The sequence below is a fragment of the Mustelus asterias genome, chromosome 9 (genome assembly GCF_964213995.1).
Source record: "Mustelus asterias chromosome 9, sMusAst1.hap1.1, whole genome shotgun sequence".
Classification (NCBI taxonomy): domain Eukaryota; kingdom Metazoa; phylum Chordata; class Chondrichthyes; order Carcharhiniformes; family Triakidae; genus Mustelus; species Mustelus asterias.
The window spans coordinates 104,764,577-104,792,253 of NC_135809.1; the positions used below are offsets into that span (position 1 = coordinate 104,764,577).

Consider the following 27,677-nt stretch of genomic DNA (forward strand, 5'->3'; position numbering starts at 1 on the left):
TGGTATTGTGAGGGGTGAGAAACCAGACGTTCCTTGCTTCCAAGCCCATGGAGCCAGTAAGATTGCACCCTTTATCTGAATTAGGGAGGATAGAGATGCTGTAGAACTCTGAATGGCTGTTCATTCACCTCGCAACCAGCACCAGATGTTAAAGGGAACAAAAGAGAAAATAACTCAGACAATAAACAAATTAAAAGAAGTAGTTGATACGAACCCACTGGAACATTGGGGCTGATTTTACCAAATCGGCTCTAAGTGCCGGGTGCAGTCGTAAATCAGACCCGCGCCCGGCAGCCGCGCTCCAGCGCCCCCATACGCCTTTTTTTGGCGTGGGTCCAGTGGGCGGGGCCTAGTGCATTTGCATCTGTCGGAACACCGAACCTCCAACAGCACTCAGCGCGCCCGAGCGCGGAAGTCAAAGGCAGTGCTGATAGCACTGTCTGTGCTGCCTTTAACTTTCCCTGGTGGGGGCGGTGGGGGGACGGGGGGGACGTGATGTCTCTTCCCTGGGGGGGGATAGGGGGGATCTGACGTCTCTTCCCTGAGGGGGGGGGGGGGTGGGATGTGACGTCTCTTTCTTGAGGGGGGGATCTGACATCTCTTCCCTGAGGGGGGGGGGAGGGGGGGCGGGGGGGGGATGTGACATCTCTTCCCTGAAGGCGGGGGGGGAGGGGTAGGGGGGGGGATGTGACGTCTCTTCCCTGAGGGGGGGTGGGGGGGGGATGTGATGTCTCCCCCCCCCAGGGCGCGAGTGGCCTTCGGTCGGGTCTGGATCGCGTTTTAGGCCCGACGCCCAACTTTACCACGATTTCACGCCTGAAAACGGGCGCAAAATTTTGGTAAAATCGGGCCCATTGTCTTATTACCAGGAACTGAACAATGTCAGTTTCTTTTTTAAACTGATTTGAATTAAATAGACCTTTGGAATCTTGACTAGGTCTGGAACTGGACAATAATCTGTCTACACAAAGCCCGAAACCCTAACTGTTCGAGTCGAGCACAACTCGGATTTGCGAAGTTATCTTAACAGTCAGTGTGCACGATCGTGTCGAAGTCAGCAAATTGGCAACAGACCTGTTGTGTCACCAACTTTCAGTGACATTTTTATAAACTCATTGATAAGCATCGAACCATTGCTCGATCTTGCTGACTATATGGTACAGGAGCCACCTTTTCCACCAACTCGCAGTTCAAAGAATTAATGCAGCAACAAGCAAATTAGCCGATAAGGTAAACAGCAGCAGATTTATTTCTGATGATTTCATGTAAATAACCTTAATGCAGTTAAGAGAGCAGGAGCCGATCCACGAGGCAGTCTGTACTTAGTCAGCAGGATTAGCACAATTTCCCTTCGACTGAATAGCTGATGGACTTGATGGGCTAATTAAAAAATGTTTCCCTCCAGCTAAATAAGAAATTAATGATCACAATTAGCCTTGAGTTTCTTCTCCTGAGTACTAACGATAACAGCTTGCTGGTAAAAAGTGCCTGCAAATGGACGGCAGCTTGGTGCGTGCCAGGAGGAAAAGAAAGTTTGGCTCCATGTGTTAGTTTGATGCAGATCTTGTTGCAGAGATAATTATGTCTCCCAGCTGATTTTCAATGCCATCGCCTTCCCCCGTGTTAAAATATTTAGCAAAAGTATCCAAGTTGGTGAAGCAACGATTACTGAAATAAGAGCCGCCATTACAAAATAGTGCACCCACTGCATTGGTCAGAACTCTGGTGGAAGGTGCCCCGCAGATTTGATCCCACCCACCTTCTGATTATGTGGCCAATTCCCTTCATCTCGCATGGTCAGGAGCCCCCCAGTTGATGCACTTTTAACCGGCCCCATTCTAACCCCATCTCTCCCTGGGACTTGGCTTCTGGATTTGGCAGGTGACAGCTCTGAACTGGGACTCTCAGTCAGAACCATACCTGTCTTTGGATTGTCCACATCAAAATCAATGTGCCCAGCCCAATACACCAAATTGTGAAGATTAACATTTCTAAGCCACACTTTGGGTTTGGACTGGATAAACGAGACTTTTCATGGAGGTTATTGGATAGGAGGAGTTATCTGGTCATTGGTGACTGTGTGGTAGTGTGGCTCACTCCATTCGCTCCACACCCTTTACTATTCCTCTTTTAAGTGACAATCTAGTTGCTGCCTCACAACCGCTATGACCCATCCCATGATCTAACAGCCTTCACATTAAAAACCTTCCTTCTCCCTTACCCTTTGATTCTTCCAATAAGAATCCAATCTCCACCCCCTTATTCCCCATTCACCCACTAGTGGAAAAAAATCTCTCACAATTTACTCACAGTGAGGTCTCCAGGTTTTAATCAACCATCTGCTGGCTGTGCCTCTCACTGTTGATTGGCCATGCTAAATTAACCCTAGTGTCAGGGGGATTAGCAGCGTAAATGTGAGGGAATAGGGCATGGGTGGGATTGTGGTTGTTGCAGACTCGATGGGCCGAATGGCCTCCTTCTGCACTGTAGGGATTCTATGATTCTACGCTAATTCCCACTCGGCAGGCTGATGCTGCAGCTCCCACCCAGTCTCACTCGCTCTCATCTCCCGAAGTCCCAATCGCCCAGCTCCCATTTCCTTGCCTTCCTTTCTCCCCTGCCCACCACTTCCCAACCCCATGGTTGCCGGGTGGCGCAAAGTGAAATCGCCGAGTTGGCAACTTCTCTCACAGTGTTGGAGTGTGGGTGGCTGCTGCAGCACAGCATTTAAACCAAAAGGTTCACCTGCGCTGTTAGCGGCAGTGTCCGCAAGATTCATGCTCCATTCTGGGAGGCACCTGGCTAATCCAAGCGGGCTGGTAACCCTTAGGCATTACTCTTAAATTCACCCAGTTGCTACCTGCCCAGTTTTGAATGTGTTGCCTGCAACATTCTACGACGTAACCTTAACACAAAACTTCCACGGTTCAGAAATTAAAAGTCTATTTTTCCACTTGGATCTCTGTCTCATTCTACATTGATGTTAATGATTGAAAACTTCAGACTGTCAAACCACGATCCAACCCCTACTCTGCCATTAGCTTGGACTTGGCAAAACATAACAACTCGGGGGGGAAAATCATTATTCATGCTGGGACACAAGTCACATTTCCAGTTCTGTGTGTGATCAAAGCTCTGCATGAAATTGAGTCTTATACATTAGGCAGACTTGTGCTGAACCCCCCTCCTTTTGTGAAATACGGTCTCACATAACTGTGGATTGCATGTGGAGCCTGCGGATCTTGCAACTTACATTGCGTGGCCTGATGGACACTCTTTCGTGATCCATGTTCATGCCAGGAATGATCACACTCATCTTCCGAGGTCCCTTGAAACCCAGAACATTTGTTTCCTAAGCAGGAGAAAACAAAGAGCTATTTATATCTTAGCAATGTAAAGCAATTAGATTTTAACACTGAAAGTCTTCACAAAGCCACGGCCACGCTGCTTTATTAGGTTAATAAAGCCACTCATTGAACAGGCAAACGTAGCCAATGATGACTGTGAAATTCATGCCGGTGGTAACTGGAATTGATGTTGGGAGGGGGAGGGCAGCTGTTGCTACAACACGTGGCCATCAATAAAATAACATGTGAAGAGTTAGTGGTGACAGTAAAAGTCAACAGAAGCTGCATTTTACCCGATTGCAAAATGACCTGCCTACTCACTCCCAAGCTGTATTTTGCATAGGCCAGGGGAGTTGTGTACATTTAACAATATCCCATTGTTAAGTATTATTCAGCGTGTGTGTGCCAGCCTGTCCCATTGCTGCATAGTTGAGTTGACCAAATTCAATGTCCAGTTCAATGTCTGCAAAAATCCCTAACTTTCGATAGTTCTTTTGAGGCATTGAGGCCACGGTGGCACAGTGGTTAGCACTGCTGCCTCACAATGCCTGGGACCTGGGTTCGATTCTGGGTGACTGTCTGTGTGGAGTTTGCGCATTCTCTTCATGGCTGTGTGGGCTTCTTCCGGGTGCTCCAGTTTCCTCCCACAGTCCAAAGATATGCAGGTTAGGTGAATTGGCCATGCTTAATTGCCCCGTAGTGTCCCAAGATATACAGGTTAGGGGAATTGGTGGGGTAAATACGTGGGGATAGGGCCTGGGTAAAAGGTGGTGCAGACTCAATGGGCCAAATGACCCCCTTCTGCATTGTAGGGATTCTATGATTCTATTTTCCTTAAGGGAGAAGGTCATGGAGGCAGTGGTGATGATAGTGACACTGATAGCAGTTAAGCAGGAACTATCATGTTTGTGAACATCCACAGTATCCTTGCCACAGATTTCTGGAACCAAAATTGGATCCATAAGTTGCGAGAAAGAAAATTCCTGATTTCAATTGCAGTATCAGTGTGAAATGGAGGGGTCTAAAATAGAGAGCAGGTTATTGCTGGGTGCATAGATTAATAATTGGGGAAATCAGCACTTGCAATAAAATAAGCGTCAACTTAAATCCTTACAGCAAACATACCGCACAATATATAAACCTCGTATATAAGATTCTATGAACCCCTGTTGGATGAATGCTTGAGGAAATGTAGCTACAGTGGTGCACTTAAACACATCTTCCGGTCCTGCCACTGAATTAAAACATTTTGAGACCTGGTCTGAAATGTGACAAAGGCTACAACCAACATTGAGATTCTCTCAAATCCACTCCATTGGCTGTGAGGCCTGCCTCCAGGGGTGCAAGATTCACACTTACTGTCAACAAGAAGATGCATTGCAGGGAAAGTGAGATTGGTACACAAGGACTGGACCCGTTGTACCAGAAAGCTCTAAAACTCTATGTAATTATATGTAAGGTGTATACTTCCACTATGGTTGAACCTTACTTCTCCCACCAGGGCGGCACAGCGGTTAGCACTGCTGCCTCACAGCGCCAGGGACCTAGGTTCAATTCCTGGCTTGGGTCACTGTCTGTGCGGAGTCTGCACGTTCTCCCCATGTCGATGTGGGTTTCTCCGGGTGCTCCGGTTTCCTCCCACAGTCCGAAAGATGTGCTGGTTGGGTGCATTGGCCATGCTAAATTCTCCCTCAACTGAACAGGCGCCGGAGTGTGGCCACTAGGGGATTTTCACGGTAACTTCTTTGCAGTGTTAATGTAAGCCTACTTGCGACACTGATAAATAAGCTTCAACTTTAAATATTGATTAAACATCAATAGAACACACAGCAGTCTGCTTTTTCTATAGCTGGGGATCAGTGGTGGTCTGTACTCTCATTTGCATCACCCAGTCATACTCTCTGTTTGTGAGAGCGGATATGCTCCATAAGTTTCCAATAAATGGGTCCAGACTGCTTGATGCTTTCTCTGTTCAGGATAGCAGCAATACATTGGAACTAAAACAATAATGCTCCTAACTAGGGCGACTGGATCCAGTGTGTCTTTCTTCTGCCCCGTGTTCTGTGTATTTCCTGAACCTAAAGTGGTTAAATGACTATAAGTATATACACAATTAAACAATCCATATGCTCCCCTGTTGATGCCACATTGAGAATAAGCATCACCTCCAAATCAATGTGAAAGACAGTGTGCAATTGTTCCCTTTCGGAAAGCAAATTCAAATTTAATAAAGTGCCCCACTTTGGCTGTTGTTAAATATTTTGCCAGTTTTCCTGTCTCAATTTCAAATTATTTGTAGTGATTAACTTGCTGAAGTAAATAGTAAAAAAAACCGAGGCAATCTGTGACTTGCCTCTTGGCACTTCCACACAATCTGTCCTAGTCCTTGTATTATCAGGGTCAAATTTGTCAGAAATCTGTCCTTGTTTCAGTTGTCTCCTGTTGTTAAAGAACCACAGACTTTTACAGCACAGAAGGAAGCCAATCTGCCTCTTGTGTTAGTGCCAGCACTTGGTTGTCACATTCCAAACTTATTCCAGTTTGAAATATTTACCCAATTTTACATTAAAGGTCGTAATGGATTAACCTCTGGCAAAGAATTTTGTGGTCCACATACTCCCTGCTGAAAGAAGTTTCTCCTAATCTCGTCCCTCACTTTCTCACCGACCATTTTAAGTTGATTATCCCTCAATATCCAAATTAAAATAAATAATCTTTCCAAATTCAGACCTAAACCTGTAATAATTTCAAAAACCTCGATTGTCTTGCAGTAACGTGCTCCAGTGGAAGGGTCCCAGTGTCTCGGGTCTTCTCATGGGGCCCAATTTTACCATTTTGATTCTAAGTGCTGAATCTGGGCGCAATTCAGATCCGAAAACTGCTCTCAGGCACCGCCCCCCCCACCCCATTATATGCTCAGCCTGAAAAAAAAATCGCGAGTCTGAATCACGCTGTGGGCGGGGCTTATCGCGCCCGAAACGCTGCAGCTCCGATCGGAGCTTCAAACTGCGCACGCGCAGTGCAAAAAAATTTGAAAAACGCACCCCTATCACGTCGCTCCCGGGCCGCAAAAATCGGATAAAGAGGCCCGGGAGCGAAAAGTGGGAACGATGGCCCCCACAGACATCGCCCCACCCCCACAACATAACTGTCCCCCTTATCCACTCACACACCCCCCCCCCCCCCCCCGCTACCTGGACCAATCATGACCCTCTGCCCTACCTCCCCCCCCACCGATTGCCCGCAGAGTGGCAACGGTCCCCCCCTGCCCCTGCCTCCCTCCCCTCCACCCCAACCAGAGATCCATCTGGCCTCCCTTCTCTTGCTCCCCCTCACTAGAGAATGATCTGGACCACCTCCCCCCGCCGCACCACCGATCTGAGTCAGAGAGCCGCTGGAAGCTCTGAACTTACCTCCTCAGAAGTTGGAGCGCCCGAAACAGACCTTTGCCGAGCATGTCTGTTTCATGTCGAATCTGGACACGCGATCGTGATGGTAAAGGGGGAAGTGCTGGTAAAGTTGGGCGGGCAGCCCATTAATTCAATTTAAATGCATGCAAATGCATTTAAATCGCCACTGCGTCCATTTCAAGTGCAGTTTGGATCACGGCCATTTTCAGGCCTGGGCAAAGTGGGCATCTGCGCGGGCGCAGATCGCACGAATTACCTCACGCCCGATTTTACCAAGTTTCGGGCACGACACAATGGTAAAATCGGGCCCATAGAATCCCTACAGTGCAGAAGGACGCCATTCAGCCCATTGAGACTGTACCGACAACAATCCACCCAGGCCCTAACCCCATAACCCATTACCATGACAATCCCCATGACACTAAGAGGCAATTTAACATCAACTTAACCCGCACATCTTTGGACTGAGAGGAGAAACTGGAACACCCATAGGAAACCCACGCAGACAAGGGGAGAATGTGCAAACTCCACACAGATAGTGACCCAAGATCGGAATTGAACCCAGGTCCCTGGCGCTGCTCTGGGTCCGTTGGAGTCCCAGTCTGCACCTCTCTCATTGGTGCTGCTGAGACTGAGAAGCTGCCAGCAACATATGGGGGCAGGTCATCCCCCCTTAAAGGGGCAGAAACCCCAACTGCAGGCTATGAACTGCCTGAGACTCGTAAAGTCCAATCAGTGCTTCCATTATTGACCAAGGTAGTGTTGCCCCCAACCTTCTGACTGGTGGGCGGGGCCACTGCTACCCTATAAAATCCCAGTCTATTTTCTCTTGCAGAGAAGAAACGCACATCACTTCTTCAACTTTAAAGTTGCCCGTGCATAAATACCCAAAATTACAAAAGCAGGTAGGTAAATCGAAAAATGTGTCATATTCTGGGATTTGTTTTTTGACTCCTGCTTGGATATGGGCATGGTTCTGTCAGAAACACACTGTTTCCAGGCCAGTGTCTTTATACCAGAGGGTGCTGGTCGCAGATATAATTACAAACACACTCTAGGAATGGACTACTCACATAGCATACAGCTGCTAGCTCTTGACGCAAGCTACTTGCATCTAAGCTTGAACCTCCTTTCTCTGGATTCATTCCATTATCGTACACTGTAAATTTGGTGCCCATTAGATTTGATCTGCAACATAAATGAATAACCATGTATCAGCCAGTCTCATCCAAAATCAGTACCTTGTCTCACAATGTAAATTTTATAGCCAGTATAAGTCCCTGTTTTCACTCTACCTCCCTTTTTAAATAGTGGGGTTACATTAGCTACCCTCCAATCTGTAGAAACAGGTCCAGAGTCTATAGAATCTTAGAAGATGACCATCAATCCATCCACTATTTCTCGGGCCAGTTCCTGAAGTACTCTGGGATGTCGATTATCAGGCCCTGAGGATTTCAATCTCATCAGTTTCCCCAACACCATTTCTCTACTAAAAGCGTCCTCCTTTGTGAAGACAGAACCAACATCTGTATTCAGTTGGCCAGCCATTTCTTTGTTGCCCCATCATAAGTTCTCTGCTTCTGACAGTAAGGGACCAACATTTGTCTTCACTGATCTTTTTCTCCTTACATATCGAAAGAAACTTTTACAGTCAGTTTTTCTGTTCCCCACAAGCTTACTCTCATTCTCTATTTTCCCCTTCTTAATCAGTCCCTTGGTCCTCCTTTGCTGGACTCTAAACTGCTCCCAATCCTCAGGTCTGTTGTTTTGGGCAATTTGTATGCCTCTCCCTTGGATCTATTACTATTTCTAATTTCCTTTGTGAGCAATGATTTGGCCACCTTTCCAGTTTTACTTTTGCACCAGACAGGAATAAACAATTGTTGCAGTTCACCCATGCTCTCCTTGAATGTTTGCCATTGCCTATCCACCATCATCCCTTTAAGTAATGTTTCCCAATCTAATCATAACCAACACATGCCTCATATCATCGTAGTTTCCTCTATCAAGATTCAAGACCCTTGTCTCAGAATCAACTACAACACTCTCCATCTTGATGAAAAATTCTGTCATGTTATGGTCACTCATCCCCAAGGGGTCTCACAATTTGATTGCAAATTTTTTTTGATCCTTACACAATACCTAATCTAGAGTTGCCTGCTCTCTAAGTTTAAGTTTTAAGTTATTTATTAGTGTCACAAGTAGGTTTACATTAACACTGCAGTGAAGTTACTGTGAAAATCTCCCAGTCGCTACACTCTGGCGCCTGTTCGGGTACACTGAGGGAGAATTTAGCACGGCCAATGCACCTAACCAGGACGTCTCTCAGACTGTGGGAGGAAACCAGAGCACCCAGAAGAAACCCACGCAGACACAGAGAGACTCCACACAGACAGTAACCCAAGCCGGGAATCAAACCTTGTGCTGTGAGGCAACAGTGCTAACCACTGTGCCACCATGCCATCCCCTAGTTGGTTCCTCAACATATTGGTCCAGAAAACCATCCTGTATACACTCCAGGAATTCCTCCTTTATGGTATTGTGACTAATTTGATTTGTCCAATCTATGTGTAGATTATAATCACCCATAATTACAGATGTTCCTTTATCACATGCATCTCTAGCTTCTTGTTTAATGTCATTCCCAACATCAGCACTACAATTTGGGTGTCTATATACAACCCCTACTAATGTTTTTTTCCCCTTGGTCTTTCTTAGCTCTACCCATATAGATCCCAAATTGTTGGAGCTAAATATCCTTCCTCAGTATGGTGTTAATTTCCTCTTTACCCAGCAATGCAACTCCACCACCTTTATCTTTTTGTCTGTCCTTCCTAAATACTGAATACCCCTTGGGTTTCATTCTCCTGTGCTTACTTTGGATACCAAGACAGAGCTAAATTGATGTAGCCTCCAGTTTTCTCAGTTTGACTAAATGTCACATTGCGCAGATGTCCAGACTTGTGCACATCCTCTCCTGGGTGCCAGTGGATTCAATAATAAGGGAGTTCAACTTTAATGACTCGGTGTCAGAAACTGCTTCTACGCTCCGTGCCAGTGCTCATGTTTACTGCCTGCAGCATGAAAAGTGCTTTGATCTATTTTTTAATCTGGAGAAGAGTACAACCTTATTGACAGTCACTGCAGGAGAGTTACATGTAGCACAGAAGCCAGGTCCTGGAGGTCAAAACCACCCTGGGTTTCAGTGACAGCATCTTCAATGTCATGTACTGAAGCCAGGATTTGTCTTGTTTCTGTCGGCACCACTCACCCAGCTCTCCCCTTTGCTCCTTAATGGAGAAGGTTTACTTGTTGGGGAACATTCAACAAAAGTAACATTCAATCTGATCTTAAAATAGATGCATTACAGTATCTTAGTGCATGCGCCATTCAATAAATGCCAGGACATTGTGGCATATTTTAGACAACATTATTTTTCATTTTTAAATGAAGGGTGGAATTTTCCCTCCCGCCTACCATGGGAATTGTAGCGGGCAGGACACGGTCCATGTAAAGGTCTGTTGACCTCAGGCGCAATCTTCCGGTCATGGGCGACCGTGACTGGAAAATCCCACACTAAGGATTTTCCTTCAGCTCGTTTAAGGCTTCCCTGCAGAATTCATCAGCACTCATAATGGGTTACCTGAGCTTGCCGATAAAACTCTCTCCACCGCGCGATAGATCCGTGGGGTCTATAGAGATGAGGTAATTTGATGTTTTGCTCTTCTTCCGTTTTCTTCCTGCCAATAAGAAGACCTGGATTGTTGATGAAACAAGGTGTTGTTAAAAGAACCGAGGAGAATAAAGATTTGTAAGGGAGACTTTTTTTACAAAACCTTAGCCAGCAGAAAAACTCAATTCAGTGGAACCAGCAACTCAACAACACGTTCCTAATTACCACTGATTAAAGACCAAACACAGAACATTTCTGACGATGCAAAATCACAGGAATAACACACTTTACAAAACACTTCTGAAAACTAATTGAATATTTGTTACTCTAAAAATCATTATCTGCAGTTATTTCACAAATGTTTAATTAAACTACAACCAAATATAATGTGAGAAAATTTAGATAGCCTTGAAATTTAGCCAGGATATCATACATGACTGACTTGTTCCAGTTCAAAGTATTGCAGACAGCTGGCAAATGTGAGCCTGCTACTTATAATGATTGGGGTATATAGTCCAGAGCTGAAAACCTTTGTTTGTTTACTTATTCATTCAGTGTCCCTGGTAAGGACAGCATTTTTAATACTTCTTTCATAAGGTGTGCACTTCGCTGGCTAGGCCAGTATTTATTGCCCATCCTTCATTGCTCTTGAGAAGGTAATTTGTGGTCAGCCACCTTCTTGCCAGGGGGCAGTGCTGGGGCAGTGCTGGGGCAGTGCCTCTCTCTCCCTAGGAGCTATACTTACCTGTGTGCACCCCCCCCCCCCCCGCCCCGCCCAGCCCAGGTTCCTTCTGCCCCTGGTTCCCATTTTAAGAAACCCACGGTAAACCTCGCCAGCGTGATATCACGTTGGAAAGGGGTGAGATCTCAATCTGGGGGGAAACATATGGCCTTTCATGTGATGATAATTTATTTACACCACCAGTGAGCACGGGGGGGCGGGGGTAATCTGGAAACGAGATCTTGTTGGCGAGATTCTCATTTTCGGACTCTCACAGAATCGTGCATCCACATCATAGTTACAATAGGTCAGCAAAAATGTACAATCCCATTTCTTTTCAATTCGTCTGCTGTCTTTACTAGGCCCTATCTTTTAGGTGTCTGATGTTTTTGCCTGACTCAGGTTTATCATGGTCCTTAATCATAGTCCTTTGATGTCATTAACATCCCAATAACAGTGCATTGAATCATAGAATCCCTACAGTGCAGAAGGAGGCCATTCAGCCCATTGAATCTGCACCGACAGCACCCCACACAAACCTTATCCCCATAACCCGGGCAGTTATGGGCGGCACATGGACGGCACAGTAGCACAGTGGTTAGCACTGCTGCTTCACAGCTCCAGGGACCTGGGTTCGATTCCCGGCTTGGGTCACTGTCTGTGTGGAGTTTGCACATTCTCCTCGTGTCTGCGTGGATTTCCTCCGGGTGCTCCGGTTTCCTCCCACAGTCCAAAGATGTGCGGGTTAGGTTGATTGGCCATGCTAAAATTGCCCCTTAGTGTCCTGAGATGCATAGGTTAGAGGGATTAGTGGGTAAATATATAGGGATATGGGGGTAGGGCCTGGTTGGGATTGTGGTCAGTGCAGACTCGATGGGCCAAATGGCCTCTTTCTGTGCTGTAGGGTTTCTATGATTCTATGAACCCCATGTATTTACCCTACTAATCCCCCTTACATTAAGGGGCAATTTAGCATGGCCAATTCACCTAACCCGCACATCTTTGGACTGTGGGATGAAATCGCAGCACCCAGAGGAAACCCACACAGACAAGGGAAGAACATGCAAACTCCAAACAGACAATCACCCGAGGCCAGAATCGAACCTGGGTCCCTGGCGCTGTGCTAACCACTGTGCCACTGTGCCGGCCCCATGCAACCTGACAGGGAAGAGGAGGGAGCCCTCGAAATTAAATCAGGAAATTTTAAGTCTTTATCTTTTAAGGTTAAAGTTTAGGCTTACATTAACACTGCAATGAAGTTACTGTGAAAATCCCCCAAAATTTTCCTTAGCAGGGCTAGTAAGAGTAGGAGTGGTCCTCTGGGCCTTGCAACAACAGTTAATGTCTTTACAGCTCCAAGTCCCCCCTTACCACTCTGAAAACAGCCTTGATTTCCCCATTCCTGTGACTTACTTTGATGCTTGTGGATGACCACTGGGCCTGTGCTGACTACTCCTTGCAAGGAAGCCAGCCAGATATCTTCTTCCACCCATTTGGGCAGGTAGCTGGCCATTAAAGTAGATAGGCCAGGCCTCAAGCTGATGGCATCAAGCGCGTTTCACATGCTCTACTTGCCCCCAAAATCCACTCCCAGTTAAAATCCACTCTCCAGATATGCACTAAGTCCGTCTGGGAAACAAGGGCTACCCACTGAGATGAAAAATTGAAAGACAGCACATGTTTCTCAAACCGAATGCCAGCAAGAATCAGTGTGTCCAGGAGAGGAGGAAAGGAAATTGCTAAGTATTTAAAAACTTAAATGGACAACAAAATTAAAACGTAGGAAAATTGCAGTGTAGTTTTCATACCAAAATGAGACATCAATTGAAATGAATTCTTCATGCAGAAGGAACCCAAGAGATGTTAATGCGGTGAGAAAGAGAGAAGTTAAAATCGAGCAGCTGGTCCTAGTGAGTGGGATTAAAAGCCTACAGCAGATGGGAGTGGTGGGGCGTATGAATATGTATCTAGGCGCAATCGTGGAAATTACTCTCCTCTCTGGTGATCCTATCAAAGCTCAAGGAGTGGAGGGGAGATTTCCCACTCACTGATGAGCGGCCACACCATCAGATACCTGCCAAGGTAATGAGGCCAGGAATCCTGGCTACCTGCCATCTGTAGATTGTGGCGTTCCCTCAGAGAAAATAATTAAAAAGTGCCCCCTTCATAAGGACATCACAATCAATCATGATTTTTTTGAAGATTCTTCTTTTCTTTGGGAGTGCAAACTATTATCATGGCCTGGATCTTGGACTCACCGACTCTCTTGTGTTGATCTGGATTCCTGGGCTGGAGACACGGCAAGTCCCAGGGTTGGGATTCCCTGCCTTCAGCTCCAGTTCCGGCCTATGTGGCAGGTCTTGCAAGGGACGAGTGAAGGTTCCACCTCTTACTATGCTGAGTGTGATTCCCCTTCCAAGGACGATCATTTATACATGAATTTGAATGAAAGGGCAGCAGTTTAAACAGAAATTTCCTTGGAAAGATTAGTCATATGTGGGCTTCAACCTGTGTTTGGGTCCTTGATGAATTTACAGCAAGAATGAGCCAGAATGGGCATGGAAAATCTCCTGATGTGCCTATAAATTTATATATAATATACATATAAGTTAATAAATCTTACGGAGTATACTCTACATGAAGCAATCTATATTAGAGTTCCATAAAAAAAAATTATTATTCATTTGTGGGACAAGTGCGTCGCTGGCTGGCCAGCATTTATTGCCCATCCCTAGTTGCCCTTGAGAAGGTGGTGGTGAGCTGCCTTCTTGAATCGCTGCAGTCCATGTGCTGTGGGTTGACCCACAATACCGTTAGGGAGGGAATTCCAGGATTTTGACCCAGTGACTGCGAAGGAACGGCGATATATTTCCAAATTAGGATGGTGAGAGGCTTGGAGGGGAACTTGCAGGTGGCGGTGTTCCCATGTATCTGCTGCCCTTGTCTTTCTATTGAGCTCGGAGTATACGATTTGGAACAAGTGCTAAAATATATGTAACTGACCAACCTTTTTCCCATCATCCCTTTCCAGGTGGAGGTAGTAGGTAGGATACATTCCACGGTCCATTCCCTTCTTATCTCTTGTGATTCGGCATTTAATGGTGATTCCTTGTGGAGCGGGCCTCACTGCAAACTCCTCGAGGTCATCCACATCTATGAGCGCATCAGTTCCTGGAGGGGTTGAGACCGAGGCTGCTTCCTGGAAAACAGGAAGACATGGTGCTTTGTAATCAGGAAATGGGACATTAGCTCCGTGGGCTGCATTCACCAGAAAAGATATCGCCTATAGAGTTGGCACGCTGTTTTGTGAATATTTGTATGTAGCGGGATGTAGGCACTCTGTGGATACCGACTTATTTTCCTTCCCATCTGACTGTAGGTGAACGGAACAAACTACCAGCAAAAAATTGAGTTAATTCAGATATCTTTGAAAAAGAAGTGGATGTTCTATCTATAGTATATCTTTCCAACCTGCATCTTGGTTTTCTGTTCAGCATGTGAGTCGTGTCCCTATGTTAGGGGCATCCATGTTGGGCAAACGGTAAATCTATCAAAGTGACTTCCTCAGTAGCTTGATTTGGAGACTCTTAAGCATGATGATGGGTTTCTGAAAGAGTCAGAGATCAGCTATGATCTTATTAAATGGTAGAACAGGCTCAATGGGCTGAATGGCCTGCTCCTGTTCCAATATTCCTAGATTGAGCTAATCAATGAAAATAATAGCCAGAAAATTGTTGACATAGTAATGAAGCTACTGAGAATGTTTACCCACTTAGCAATCCCAGATATTCTGCACCTTGCTGCAGGTTCCGGGATGTATGACCTCCTCCATGATGGGTCTGGAAGGCCTGGCTCAATCCATTTGATAGCCCAATGGTCTTAAGTGACTGTGGGGTGAGCCAGCCAAGCTGGGGTAGACTCTATTCAGCTTTTACACTGGGGGGTGGGAACCCTGCTCCCAACATAAAAGTCAGCATCAGGTCCCATTAAAACTGAACAGGACACGACAGGTTCGATAGGAAATTAGTTGGTGGAACAATTAGTGGCTGTTGCTCAGATTGGAGGATTGGAAGTACCTGAATCCTCTTCAGTTCCTGAGATTCACACCGACTATCATTCAAAACAGTGAGTGCTCTCAGAATTCCAAAGGTAAGAATGTACTTGCATTTATCTGCTGTCTTCCACACCCTCAGAAAATCTCAAAGCACCTCCCAGCCAACGTGTCCCAGTGAGGCGTAGTCACTGATGTAATGTCGGGACATGTGGCAGCCAGTTTACGCGCAGGAAGGTCCCATGAATAGCAATGGGATAAATGACCAGATAATCTGTTTAGTGAAGTTGTTGAAGGGTAAATGTTGGCTGGGACAATAGGAGAGCTCCATTATTCCCTTTTAAGTATTGTCAGGGGGTCTTATACAAGGAACTGAAGGATCAGACAGGACCCCAGTTAAATATCTCAAGTGAATCCTGACATCCTCCATACTACATCGAACAACAACTATGCATTTAAGTAGCATCTTTACCCAAAGTGAAGCATCCTAAGGTGCTTCACAGCTGTGTTACCAAACAAAGACTGACATCAAGTCACACAAGGCGAGAATTGGACAGATGACCAAAAGCTTGGTCAAAGAGGCAGGCTTTAAGGAGTGACTGAGAAGATATGTGACTGGAAGCTTATCTCAGAGTCAAGTGCATCAAAATGGTTATGTACGAGACAGGTCAAAGTCACACAATTGGTGAGCGATGGTGTCAGGTGATGAGGGAGCAGGTTTGTCCAGACCAAAGACAATGGGGGTCACCATACCTTCTCATCCCGCCGGTCTATGGGCAGAGTGAGCCGGTAAGACCCCGAGAGAGGCAAACTATCAGGTTCACGCCCGATTTCTTGCCTCTTGCGATTATACCGGGACCAGATTTCCAGCAAGATCAACCTCGGTCTGGGAAGGACCTGAGGCTGATCTCAATATTCAAATCAATTTAAATGTTGATTTAAATATTATTAGTGAGCCTAATGCAGATCCATACAGCTGGGTGATGGAGGAAATGCAGTGGAAGAGGGTAGTATCGGATTGTGTGTCAGGGGTTGTTTAGGGTTAGAATGATTCTGGTATTCTAGTGCCAGTGGAGCCAATGGGCCTGATTTTACCATCAAGTTGCGGCCGTTTTGCGGGCACGAAAACTTGGTAAAGTTGGGCGTGAGGCGAATAGCGTGATCCATGCCCACTTCCGCGCCAGTTTCCCCTTTACCAAGGCCCGAAAATGGCCAGTGACCGGCGCAATGGCCACTCAAATGCATTTGCATCCATTTAAATTGGCTTAATGGGCTGCACGCCCAACCTTACCAGCACTTCCCCCTTTACCACCGCGTTCGCCCGTCCAGAATCAGCACGAAACAGACATGCTCCACAAAAGTCTGTTTCAGGCGCTCCAGTTAGTGAGGAGATAAATGCATATGATGGCTCTCAGTTTGAGATCGGTGGGGGGAGGGGGAGGGGGGGTGTTCGCTGCCACTTCACAGTGGGCGGGAAGAGGTGAGGGGCCCGCAATTGGTCTGGGTGGTGGGGCGGGGTGGGGGGGGGGAGGATAAGGGGGTCAGTAATGTTGATGGGGTGGGGCAATGTCTGTGGGGGCCAGGAGGAGGCACTATCCGGCCCGGGAGCAATGTGGCAGGGAAGCCGCATTCTATCATTTTTTTTTCTGCGCATGCGCTGTTGGAGGTGCCGATCGGAGCTGCAGGATTTTGGACGCATTTAGCCCCGCCCACGGGCTTGTGCAGCGCGATTCGGAATCGCTGATATTTTTTCAGGCAGAGTGTGTATGGGGGTGCCTGAGAACGGGTCTAAAAGTCGGATCTGAAACACTCCCAGTTTCAAGTCCGCCCAGCACTTAGAATCAAAACGGTAAAATAGGGTCCAATGATAACCATTATTGTCCATGACTTGTATTTAGCCATTAAGTGACATTTCAGTTCTCTGCAGATATTTTGAGTCTATCCAACAAACACTGCAGATGCTTATTGTCCGAGGACAGTGATCATCAACCATTACATCACACATTGATCCTTACTCTTATTGATACTTGCAACAGACCAAGCATCAACATGAAAGGCAGATAACTGACAGAACATGAGGAAGTTAACTGATCAAAAATTCTTTGTAAAAGCTGGGGATTTGTGGCCACTCTAAAGTTGATTCAATTCAGAAGCAGAAAGCTTGCACTGAAAATACTCAGATGCTACCTGAAGCTGCAGTAACCGGGCAGACACATTTGCATATAATGCCCAGTCCACAGCTGCAAAATGGACCAGAAGTAGCTGTGCCATCCTTTGCTGCACTGCTGTACCATTTCCATCTCACACGGCTGCAGTCTCATTCTGAGTGAGGCTCACAGTTTGTGCTGAATCACTTGCTATTAAATGCTGCCAGCCTCTGCTATTCAAACTCATGTCAAACAGGATCCTTACATTCAACGGACAGAAGGAGCCGTTGATCCGAGTGACAGCTGACGGGACCAAAAATAGAGGAATGCTAAATTACATTTTCACTCACCAAAATTACATATTTTTAAAGTTTATTTATTAGTGTCACAAGTCAGCTTACATTAACACTGCAATGAAGTTACTGTGAGAATCCCCGAGTCGCCACACTCCGGTGTCTGTTCGGGTACATTAAGGGAGAATTTGGCATGGCCAATGCACCTAACCAGCACGTCTTTCAGATTGTGGGAGGAAACCAGATGAAACCCACGCAGACATGGGGAAATGTGCAGATTCTGTACAGACACAAGCCAGGAATCGAACCCGGGTCCCTGACGTTGTGAAGCAGTTCTGCTAACCACTGTGCCACCATGCGTTGTGTCAACTTTTAACTGAAATGAAGTATTTTATAAAGGCTTTGCAAATGAGGATGTAGCCAGTTTGGCTGGGGAGAGAGACCTGCAAAATTACGCATGGAAAAGAAACACAAGTTTAGAGGTGGAGAGATTTCTAAGCTGCTGTTTGGACCCTGGCCTGTTCTTTAGCTTTTCCGCCCTCTTAAGTTTTGAACAAGTGTGAAGAAATGATTTCTCGTCTTCACCTTATTAGATTTTTTACTGGAAGCAGAGCCAGGCCTGGTGTTACTGTTCAACTGTGAAGAGCTAGAGCTATCTTCATCTTCTTCATCTTCTTCCTCATCAAAGTTCATACTGCTAGAAATACCTGTTGAAGCAAAACACATCGGTTAACTCAACTTTCTGGGTTATTTCTTATTCAGGTAGTAGGCCTATGTCTTAAGATTGATATCTACAAGCCTAAGTCACATTATCTGAACAAGCCTAAGTTACGCAAGGTCAATCAACTGTTGGGAGTAAGACCATGAAGAGTGAAACATGATCAAAAACTCACACAGGCATGAATTTGCATTCCAGGTGCATTAAGAATCCTTAATGACAATTTGGGAAAGGGAGTTATTAGATAGAAAATCCCAAAGGATACTTTCAAGCTTATCTGGGGCTCAAAGCTCTGCACTCAAAGCATAAATTCATCAATGGAACTGTACTTACTTTTAAGAGCACAGGAATGTTTTGTCCAAAAGGGTAGAATAAAGGGTGAGAAGGCAATGGTAATAAGAGGTTTGACAGCGAGAGAAGCAGATAGTCACATTAGTAACCATTAGAGTAAACCCTAAATGGTGTGATATGTCCCAGGTATCATAGGAAGCAAAATAACAGATTGGATTTGGAGACTCTCACAGAAAAAGGAGGATCCACTTGGGAATTGGATTCAGAGTCAGCAGCTGTCAGGGTAAAGTAAAACGTAAAACTACAAGATAGCAATTCCAGGATTTTTTAAAAATTCATTTATCAGATGTGGGCATTGCTGGCTAGGCCAGCATTTAGTGCCCATCTCTAATTGCCCTTGAGAAGTTGGTAGGTGAGCTACATTCTTGAACGTTCACAGTCCATGTGGTGTAAATACGCCCACAGTTTTTTTAAAATTCATTCGTGGGACATGGGTGTCGCTGGCTGACCAGCATTTATTGCCCATCCCTAGTTGCCCTTGAGAAGGTGGTGGTGAGCTGCCTTCTTGAATTGCTGCAGTCCACGTGTTGTGGGTTAGGGAGCGAATTCCAAGATCTCGACCCAGTTACAGTGTAGGAGCGACGATAATCTTTCCAAATCAGGATGGTGAGTGGCTTGGAGGGGAAGTTGCAGGTGGTGGTGTTCTCATGTATCTGCTGCCCTTGTCCTTCTAGATGGAAGTGGTTGTGGGTTTGGGAGGTGCTGTCTAAGAATCTTTAGTGAATTGCTGCAATGCATCTTGTAGATAGTACACACTGCTGCTACTGAGCGTCGGTGGTGGAGGGATGGAATGTTTGTAGATGTGGTGCCAATCGAGTGGGCTGCTGTGTCCTCGATGGGACCAAGCTTCTTGAGTGATTTTGGAGCTGCACCCATCCAGGCAAGTGGGAATATTCCATCACATTCCTGGTTTGTGCCTTGTAGATGGTGGATAGGCTTTGGGGAGTCAGGAGATGAGTTACTTGTCACAATATTCCTAGCCTCTGACCTGCTCTTGTAGCCACTGTGTTTATGTGGCGAGTCCAGTTGAGTTTCTGCTCAATGGTAACCCCAAGGTTGTTGACAGTGGGGGATTCCGTGATGGTTACACCATTGAATGTTAAGGGGCGGTGGATAGAGTGTCTCATATTAGCGATGGTCATTGCCTGGCATTTGTGTGGTGCCACTTGTCAGCCCAAGCCTGGATATTGTTGCATTTGAACATGGACTGCTTCAGTATCTGAGGAGTCGCGAATGGTGCTGAACATTGTGCAATCATCGGCGAACATCCCCACTTCTGACCTTATGAAGAAGGGAAGGCCATTGATGAAGCACTGAAGATTGTTGGACCTAGGACACTATCCTGAGGGACAGTGCTGTTAGGGAGGGAGTTCCAGGATTTTGACCCAGCAACGGTGAAGGAATGGTGATATATTTCAAAATCAGGATGATGAGTGACTTGCAGCGGGACTTCCAGATGGTGGTATTCCCAAGCAGCTGCTGCCCTTGTCCTTCGAGATGGTCGGGGTTGTGGATTTAGAAGGTGCTGCCTAAGGAACCTTGGTGAGTTCCTGACTGCTATCAGTGCTAGCACCAGTTAAATACAGGAATAAGAGATTAAAGAGAAATTATGTGGTTAGAAATGTGGCATAGGAAATTGGCTTTCAGATCCTAGGGGGTTTAAGATCGGTTCTGGTACAGAATTTGGCTGCACCAACAGGTTGGCCTACATGGGAATAATTCTAGGAGCTCTGATGAAGGGTCATCCACATTTGAAATGTTGGCTCTATTCTCTCTCCACAGATGCTGCCAGACCTGCTGAGATTTTCCAGCATTTTCAGTAAATAGTGGGGAATGGCTCAGTTAACTGAATTGAAGAGCAAGCTTTACCAATATGCCAACCTAACCTCACATAATAGAGTTCTTCAACAATGATCTTGCCGACTGACCAGCACCCATTGTAAATGAATCAAGAATCAATGAACCAAAATGGAGAATCTATTGTGGGATCAATTTAAATTAATTTGCATAAGTTTATAGGATATATTGGGACAAGTGTAAACACAAAATGCTGCTTCAAGAAGCCTTTTTCTCCTCTGCAATCAGGGTCTGCCCTGGCTGCAACAATTTGCACTTCAATGTCTGAAGAAATTTGAAAGATAGCATAAAATACAGGTTGCAGTAGCTTTCAATGTGTACCATTAGAGTCTCATTCTAACAAGGAATAAAGACAGAGCAGTCCCAATTTCAAATCAAAGTTAATGTCAGCAACATGGGCGGCACGGTGGCACAGTGTTCAGCACCGCTGCCTCACAGTGCCAGGGACCCGGGTTCAATTCGCGGCCTCGGGTCACTGTCTGTATGGCGTTTGCACATTCTCCCCGTGTCTGTGTGGGTTTCCTCCGGGTGCTCCAGTTTCCTCCCACAGTCCAAAGATTCACGGGTTAGGTGGATTGGCCATGCTAAAATTGACCCTTAGTGTCAGGGGGTAAATTCATGGCGTTATGGGGACAGGACCTGGGTGGGATTGTGGTCGGTGCAGACTCGAAGGGCCGAATGGCCTCCTTCTGCACTGTAGGATTCTATGAGTTTTATTAGGTAACATTGCTATGACTCAACAACATTTAAATTGTTGAAGACTCTATAATAGGTTCTGCCTTAGGAAGGAAATTCCTGACAACAAAAGACTATTCAGTGCCCCCTATTGATATTGTTTGTAGCTATGAATTGGATTTAATTGGAATGATCTTTCTGTTACAGGATGCTGTTTTGAATACAGAGTGTTCTAATAAGCCCTTTCTCCTATGTAATTGTTTTACCAGCGGAGTGTTCTGCTGTGTGCTAGTTGCTCCTGTTTTCATAGTTGTTACAGCTCTGCTGAGTTATTATTATTGTTAAACTTTGCTATTTATTCATATGAAGACCATTCTTTAAACGATACATTCAACTACTTTATTTGTGGTATCAAGTTACCACATCTTTAAACGCTGAGGTTGTGGATGGTTTAGTGGGTTAAGTGGCTTCAATGTAACTTTTACATCTTTGGGCTGAGATTAAATCCAGACATAACCAATAGGATGAAATGATCCTTCATCCCTCGGATTTAGACGGTATTGTGCTGCTTCCTAGTGGCATAGGACCTAAGCATGATTCTATCACTAATTAAATATTTATCAGATACTTAACTGGACTAACCATATCAATACTGTGGCTGCAATAGCAGGCTAGAGGCTGAGAGTTCTGCATTGAGTAACTCACCTGACTCCCCAAAGCCTTTCTATCGTCTACAAGCACAAGGCAGGAGTGTGATGGAATGTTCTCTATTTGCTTGGATGGGTGCTGCTCCAACAACATTCAAGATGTTTGACACCATCCCAGATATTTCAATAAATAAAAGCAAATTACTGCAGATGCTGGAATCTGAAACCAAAAGAGAAAATGCTGGAAAATCTCAGCAGGTTTGGCAGCATCTGTAAGGAGAGAAAAGAGCGGACGTTTTGAGTCCAGATGACCCTTTGTCAAAGCTTTGACAAAGGATCATCTGGACTCGAAACATCCGCTCTTTTCTCTCCTTACAGATGCTGCCAGGCCTGCTGAGATTTTCCAGCATTTTCTCTTTTGGTTCCAGGATAACTCAGCCCACTTGACTGACACCCTTTCCACTACCTTAACATTCAGTCTCTTTACCACCAACTCACAGTAGCAGCAGTGAGTATCATGAACAAGATGCAATTCGCCAAGGCTCCTTTGACAGCCCTTGACCTCTACCACCTAGAAGATCAAGGGCAGCGGATGCATGGGAATACCATCACCTGCAAGTGCCCCTCCAAGTCACTCACCAGCCTGACTCAGAGGGTGTCTCACCACCACTTTAGAATCATAGAAATCATAGAAACCCTACAGTGCAGAAAGAGGCCATTGGGCCCATCGAGTCTGCACCGACCACAATCCCACCCAGGCCCTACCCCCATATCCCTACATATTTACCCGGTAAACCCTCTAACCTACGCACCTCAGGACACTAAGGGGCAATTTTAGCATGGCCAATCAACCTAACCCGCACATCTTTGGACTGTGGGAGGAAACCGGAGCACCCGGAGGAAACCCACGCAGACACGAGGAGAATGGGAAAACTCCACACAGACAGTGACCCAAGCCGGGAATCAAACTGAGGTCCCTGGAGCTGTGAAGCAGCAGTGCTAACCACTGTGCTACCGTGCCGCCCACAAGTGCAAATAGGGATGGGGAACATATGCTGGCCTTGCCAGCGCTGCTCTTATCCTATGTATATATGTCACTACTCCTTCACTGTTGCTGGATCAAACTCCTGGAACACCATCCCTCATCATACTGTGGGTCTACCTACACTACGTGGACTGCATTGGTTCAGGAAGGTAGCTCATTCTCAGGGACATTTAGGGATGGGCAGTATACACTAGACTAGCCTGTGCTGCTCACATCCCAAAATAAAGGATGTGTGTGTGTGAGTGTGTTAATTTACCTTTGGATTAGCACGAAACAGGCACAGGCCACTTTTACATTCCAGCTGATTTTCTTTTTCCTCACAATGAATTGTCGTAATTTAATTGGGATATTTATTCTCCGTCCACTGAAGAAGGTTTCTGTAGGTTTCAGTTCACTTGTGACAAGTAATAAATTGGCTTACCTTTTTTCTGCATTGTTACTCGAAGGTCCTGTTTTGTTGTCTGCTGCGCGCTGGCTGCAGTGTCTGTATCCGCATCATCATCATTGCTGGACTGTCCAACAGTGAGAATCTGAATTTGACTGCCCACTTCCTGGACATCATCCTGAAAGGCAGCGGGACCATCAATCCCTGATGGATCAAAGGAGATCAACTGTAAGTTCAACGAAGTGTTAATGTCCGAACTTTCTTAGCATTCCTGGTTTTGGGTTAAATCCTAAAGGGTTAAATTACTACTGGCATAACAGCCAATTGATCGCTAAACTCCAAAAGTAGTTCAAGATGCACACATGCCCCAAAAACGCTGAGCAAAAATAGCCCTGGATATAGGCCTTATCACACATGAGGAGACAAAGAGTTAGGATAAAACTCCAATGTGGCACAGGCATTACTTCATGATGAATGAAGGAGCTTTCGGTTACTCAGCTGCTAATACACCAAACCATCCCATTATTCTAACCGAAGCGTGAAAGGACTAAAGTAGACAATAATGGTGAATCTCGAATTGTCACTTGGTAGCACAGAACTTGAGTATTTCTGAAAAAAAAAAGACACTGCTGAAGTTTTACATCTTGCACTCATCAGGACAAACACAAGAATGCCAAATTTCGAAGGGAGCAACATTTATATTGCATACAAAAGGGGTGCTGATTGGTTCACAAGTTGACTCTGCTTGATTGAGTGTTTCCATGGAGAATGCACCAGAGAAATATTGCCCCCCCCCCCCACAATGCTTTTGTTTATTTCACACAATGCCTGTATGTGCTCCTTTTGCCTGCGTATGAATGTGTGTTGCTTCTAGCAGGCATTAGTGAGCCACACTGCGAGCATGACCGATCGTCTTAAATTGATTGTCAATGTAATTCTCTGCAGACTCTGGATTGTTCAGGAGGTACTGTCCAGTAGTGGAAACACAGCGAACGTTAGACATTACTTTTGCAGTTTTGAAAGCCCAGTTTGGTTGAGTACGGTCATTACTCAGCCTGTTGAGAACATCTGAAAGGATGTGCTGTTTGATATGATTCACCAGTCATTGGAATGTATGGCCTATGCACCTGGCATTGCATCAGCACTGCAAATTATATACCATGTTATTCATTTATGTGGTAGGCAGAATGTCCTTTGGTTCAATAGTAGCATCCTGTTAGTGGAAAATTCATGTTGCTACTGCATAGTGGCAGTGTGAAAGAAACAGCTTCACCTGTTGCTCCAATATATTTTGAGATACCTTACATTTCAAGGATAATTGCAGGTAAACTGGGCACTTTTCAGCTTCTAAAGTAGCGAACTTAGCCATATTTAATGAGTATATGTGATATACAGCGAGCATTGACCTGATCAGGGTAGCCATCATCCTGCAGAATAACTTTGATGCACCCTCCCTATACCTCCTCATGCTATAAAGTTGGACTTATCTGTAATCTCATAAATAGGTGCCATTTGCTCACTGTACACGCTTGATGCCAAGGTAAGGCACATCAAAGTTATTCTGTGGGATAATGGCTACCCTGATCAGATCATTGCTCAGTGCGTGTCACACAAACTTATTATTTTTTTAATAATCATTCATGGGATGTGAGCATCGCTGGCTGGTTTACTGACAGTTTCTAACTGCCTCAGAAACTACTAAGAAACTTGAACCAGGTGAAGCCATTTCAATTTCCTCCGACACAACAACATAACGAGTACCATTTTCCACTAACAGGCTGCTGCCTTCAAGCCAAAAAGGAGTCCCATCAACCACACAAATGAGTAATGTGTTTATGAATTTCAGTGCTGGTGTGATGCCAGGTACGTAGACCATATGTTCCAACAACTAGCTGATCATATCAAACTGCACATCCCTTCGGCTGTTCGCAACAGGCAGACCATTTCCTGGGCTTGCAAAACTCACAACATAGTGTCGAATGTTAGATGTGATTCCTCGATTGGCGAGAACTTGCTGAACAATCCCAAGTGTACCAAGAATTACACTAACAATCAATTTACGATCATTAGTCAAGTTCACAATGTGGCTCACTTACCCTTGCTGGGAGCTATATATTCATAGGTGGGGCCTATCCACTGCTGCCAAAAGGAATATGATGTGGAGATGCCGGCGTTGGACTGGGGTGAACACAGTAAGAAGTCTCACAACACCAGGTTACAGTCCAACAGGTTTATTTGGTAGCAAATACCATAAGCTTTCAGAGCGCTGCTCCTTCGTCAGATGGAGTGGAAATGTGCTCTCAAACAGTACACAGACACAGAAATCAAGTTACAGAATACTAATTAGAATGTGAATCCCTACAGCCAGCCAGGTCTTAAAGGTACAGACAATGTGGGTGGAGGGAGCATTCAACACAGGTTAAAGAGATGTGTATTGTCTCCAGACAGAACAGCTAGTGAGATTCTGCAAGGAATATGTCCAGACGTTGTGCATTGTTGAATCAAACTAAAGCATGGGAGATAAAATTCTCTAGTTCATTCTCAATAGCAATGCCTTGGCCAATTAGAGTCTACTTGCCAACCAATTGGTACTCTTCGCCTGCAGTATAATTTGTTGCTTCCTTTGAAACTTGGCACTCCTGTACCTATCCTGGTGAGTGCAAGTCAAAAAACTTTGACACTGCAGCCGGAGTTTTACTGGCATGTCCGCCCCAGAATCGGGGCGGGTGGAGCTCGCAGAACGGAATTCTCCATTGGCCTCAGGGGGAATTTTACGTGACTTGCCCGAGCAAGGTCATAAAATACTGGCCTGGGTCTCTTTTTTCAGCAATAGCCACTTTAGAAATTATTGATAAGTGTGTGAGTTGCTGAAGGTATCAGCCTTACTTTCTAGCAAGATCCAGGTCTGTCTTTCAGTCTTCACACTCCTCCTGTCTCCTCCAACAATCAGCTCCCCACATACCAGTCCCTTCTCACCAACCATTTAAAAAACAACTCTTTATTTGCCTCCTCCTGTTGAGTGCGCCCTGGTGTAATTTGGACTTTGAGACAGAAGTTATTTACTCTGGAAGGAATACAGATAGAACATAGAACATAGAACAGTACAGCACAGAACAGGCCCTTCGGCCCACGATGTTGTGCCGAGCTTTATCTGAAACCAAGATCAAGCTATCCCACTCCCTATCATCCTGGTGTGCTCCATGTGCCTATCCAATAACCGCTTAAATGTTTCTAAAGTGTCTGACTCCACTATCACTGCAGGCAGTCCATTCCACACCCCAACCACTCTCTGCGTAAAGAACCTACCTCTGATATCCGTCCTGTATCTCCCACCACGAACCCTATAGTTATGCCCCCTTCTAATAGCTCCATCCACCCGAGGAAATAGTCTTTGAACGTTCACTCTATCTATCCCCTTCATCATTTTATACACCTCTATTAAGTCTCCCCTCAGCCTCCTCCGCTCCAGAGAGAACAGCCCTAGCTCCCTCAACCTTTCCTCATATGACCTACCCTCCAAACCAGGCAGCATCCTGGTAAATCTCCTCTGCACTCTTTCCAGCACTTCCACATCCTTCTTATAGTGAGGTGACCAGAACTGCACACAATATTCCAAATGTGGTCTCACCAAGGTCCTGTACAGTTGCAGCATAACCCCACGGCTCTTAAACTCCAACCCCCTGTTAATAAAAGCTAACACACTATAGGCCTTCTTCACAGCTCTATCCACTTGAGTGGCAACCTTTAGAGATCTGTGGATATGGACCCCAAGATCTCTCTGTTCCTCCACAGTCTTCAGAACCCTACCTTTGACCCTGTAATCCACATTTAAATTTGTCCTACCAAAATGAATCACCTCACATTTATCAGGGTTAAACTCCATTTGCCATTTTTCAGCCCAGCTTTGCATCCTATCTATGTCTCTTTGCAGCCTACAACAGCCCTCCACCTCATCCACTACTCCACCAATCTTGGTGTCATCAGCAAATTTACTGATCCACCCTTCAGCCCCCTCCTCTAAGTCATTAATAAAAATCACAAAGAGCAGAGGACCAAGCACTGATCCCTGCGGCACACCGCTAGCAACCTGCCTCCAATCCGAAAATTTTCCATCGACCACCACCCTCTGTCTTCGGTCAGACAGCCAGTTACCTATCCAATCGGCCAACTTTCCCTCTATCCCACACCTCCTCACTTTCATCATAAGCCGACCATGGGGGACCTTATCAAACGCCTTACTAAAATCTATGTATATGACATCAACTGCCCTACCTTCATCAACACACTTAGTTACCTCCTCAAAAAATTCTATCAAATTTGTGAGGCACGACTTGCCCTTCACGAATCCGTGCTGACT

General features: G+C 45.6%; 1 protein-coding gene across 2 annotated transcripts in view; it reads right to left on the bottom strand.

The window, feature by feature from the left end:
- The window catches only part of tub (TUB bipartite transcription factor), a 256,221-nt gene that overhangs the window by 12,713 nt on the left and 215,831 nt on the right, over positions 1 to 27,677 (bottom strand). For both annotated transcript variants that reach the window (XM_078221277.1, XM_078221278.1), the window contains 6 exons: positions 23,357 to 23,524; positions 18,228 to 18,349; positions 14,159 to 14,350; positions 10,401 to 10,513; positions 7,831 to 7,945; positions 3,254 to 3,352 (listed from right to left, as the gene is read on the bottom strand). In XM_078221277.1, coding sequence (XP_078077403.1) covers positions 3,254 to 3,352; positions 7,831 to 7,945; positions 10,401 to 10,513; positions 14,159 to 14,350; positions 18,228 to 18,349; positions 23,357 to 23,524 — 809 coding nt within the window. The remainder of the gene's footprint in view (positions 1 to 3,253; positions 3,353 to 7,830; positions 7,946 to 10,400; positions 10,514 to 14,158; positions 14,351 to 18,227; positions 18,350 to 23,356; positions 23,525 to 27,677) is intronic.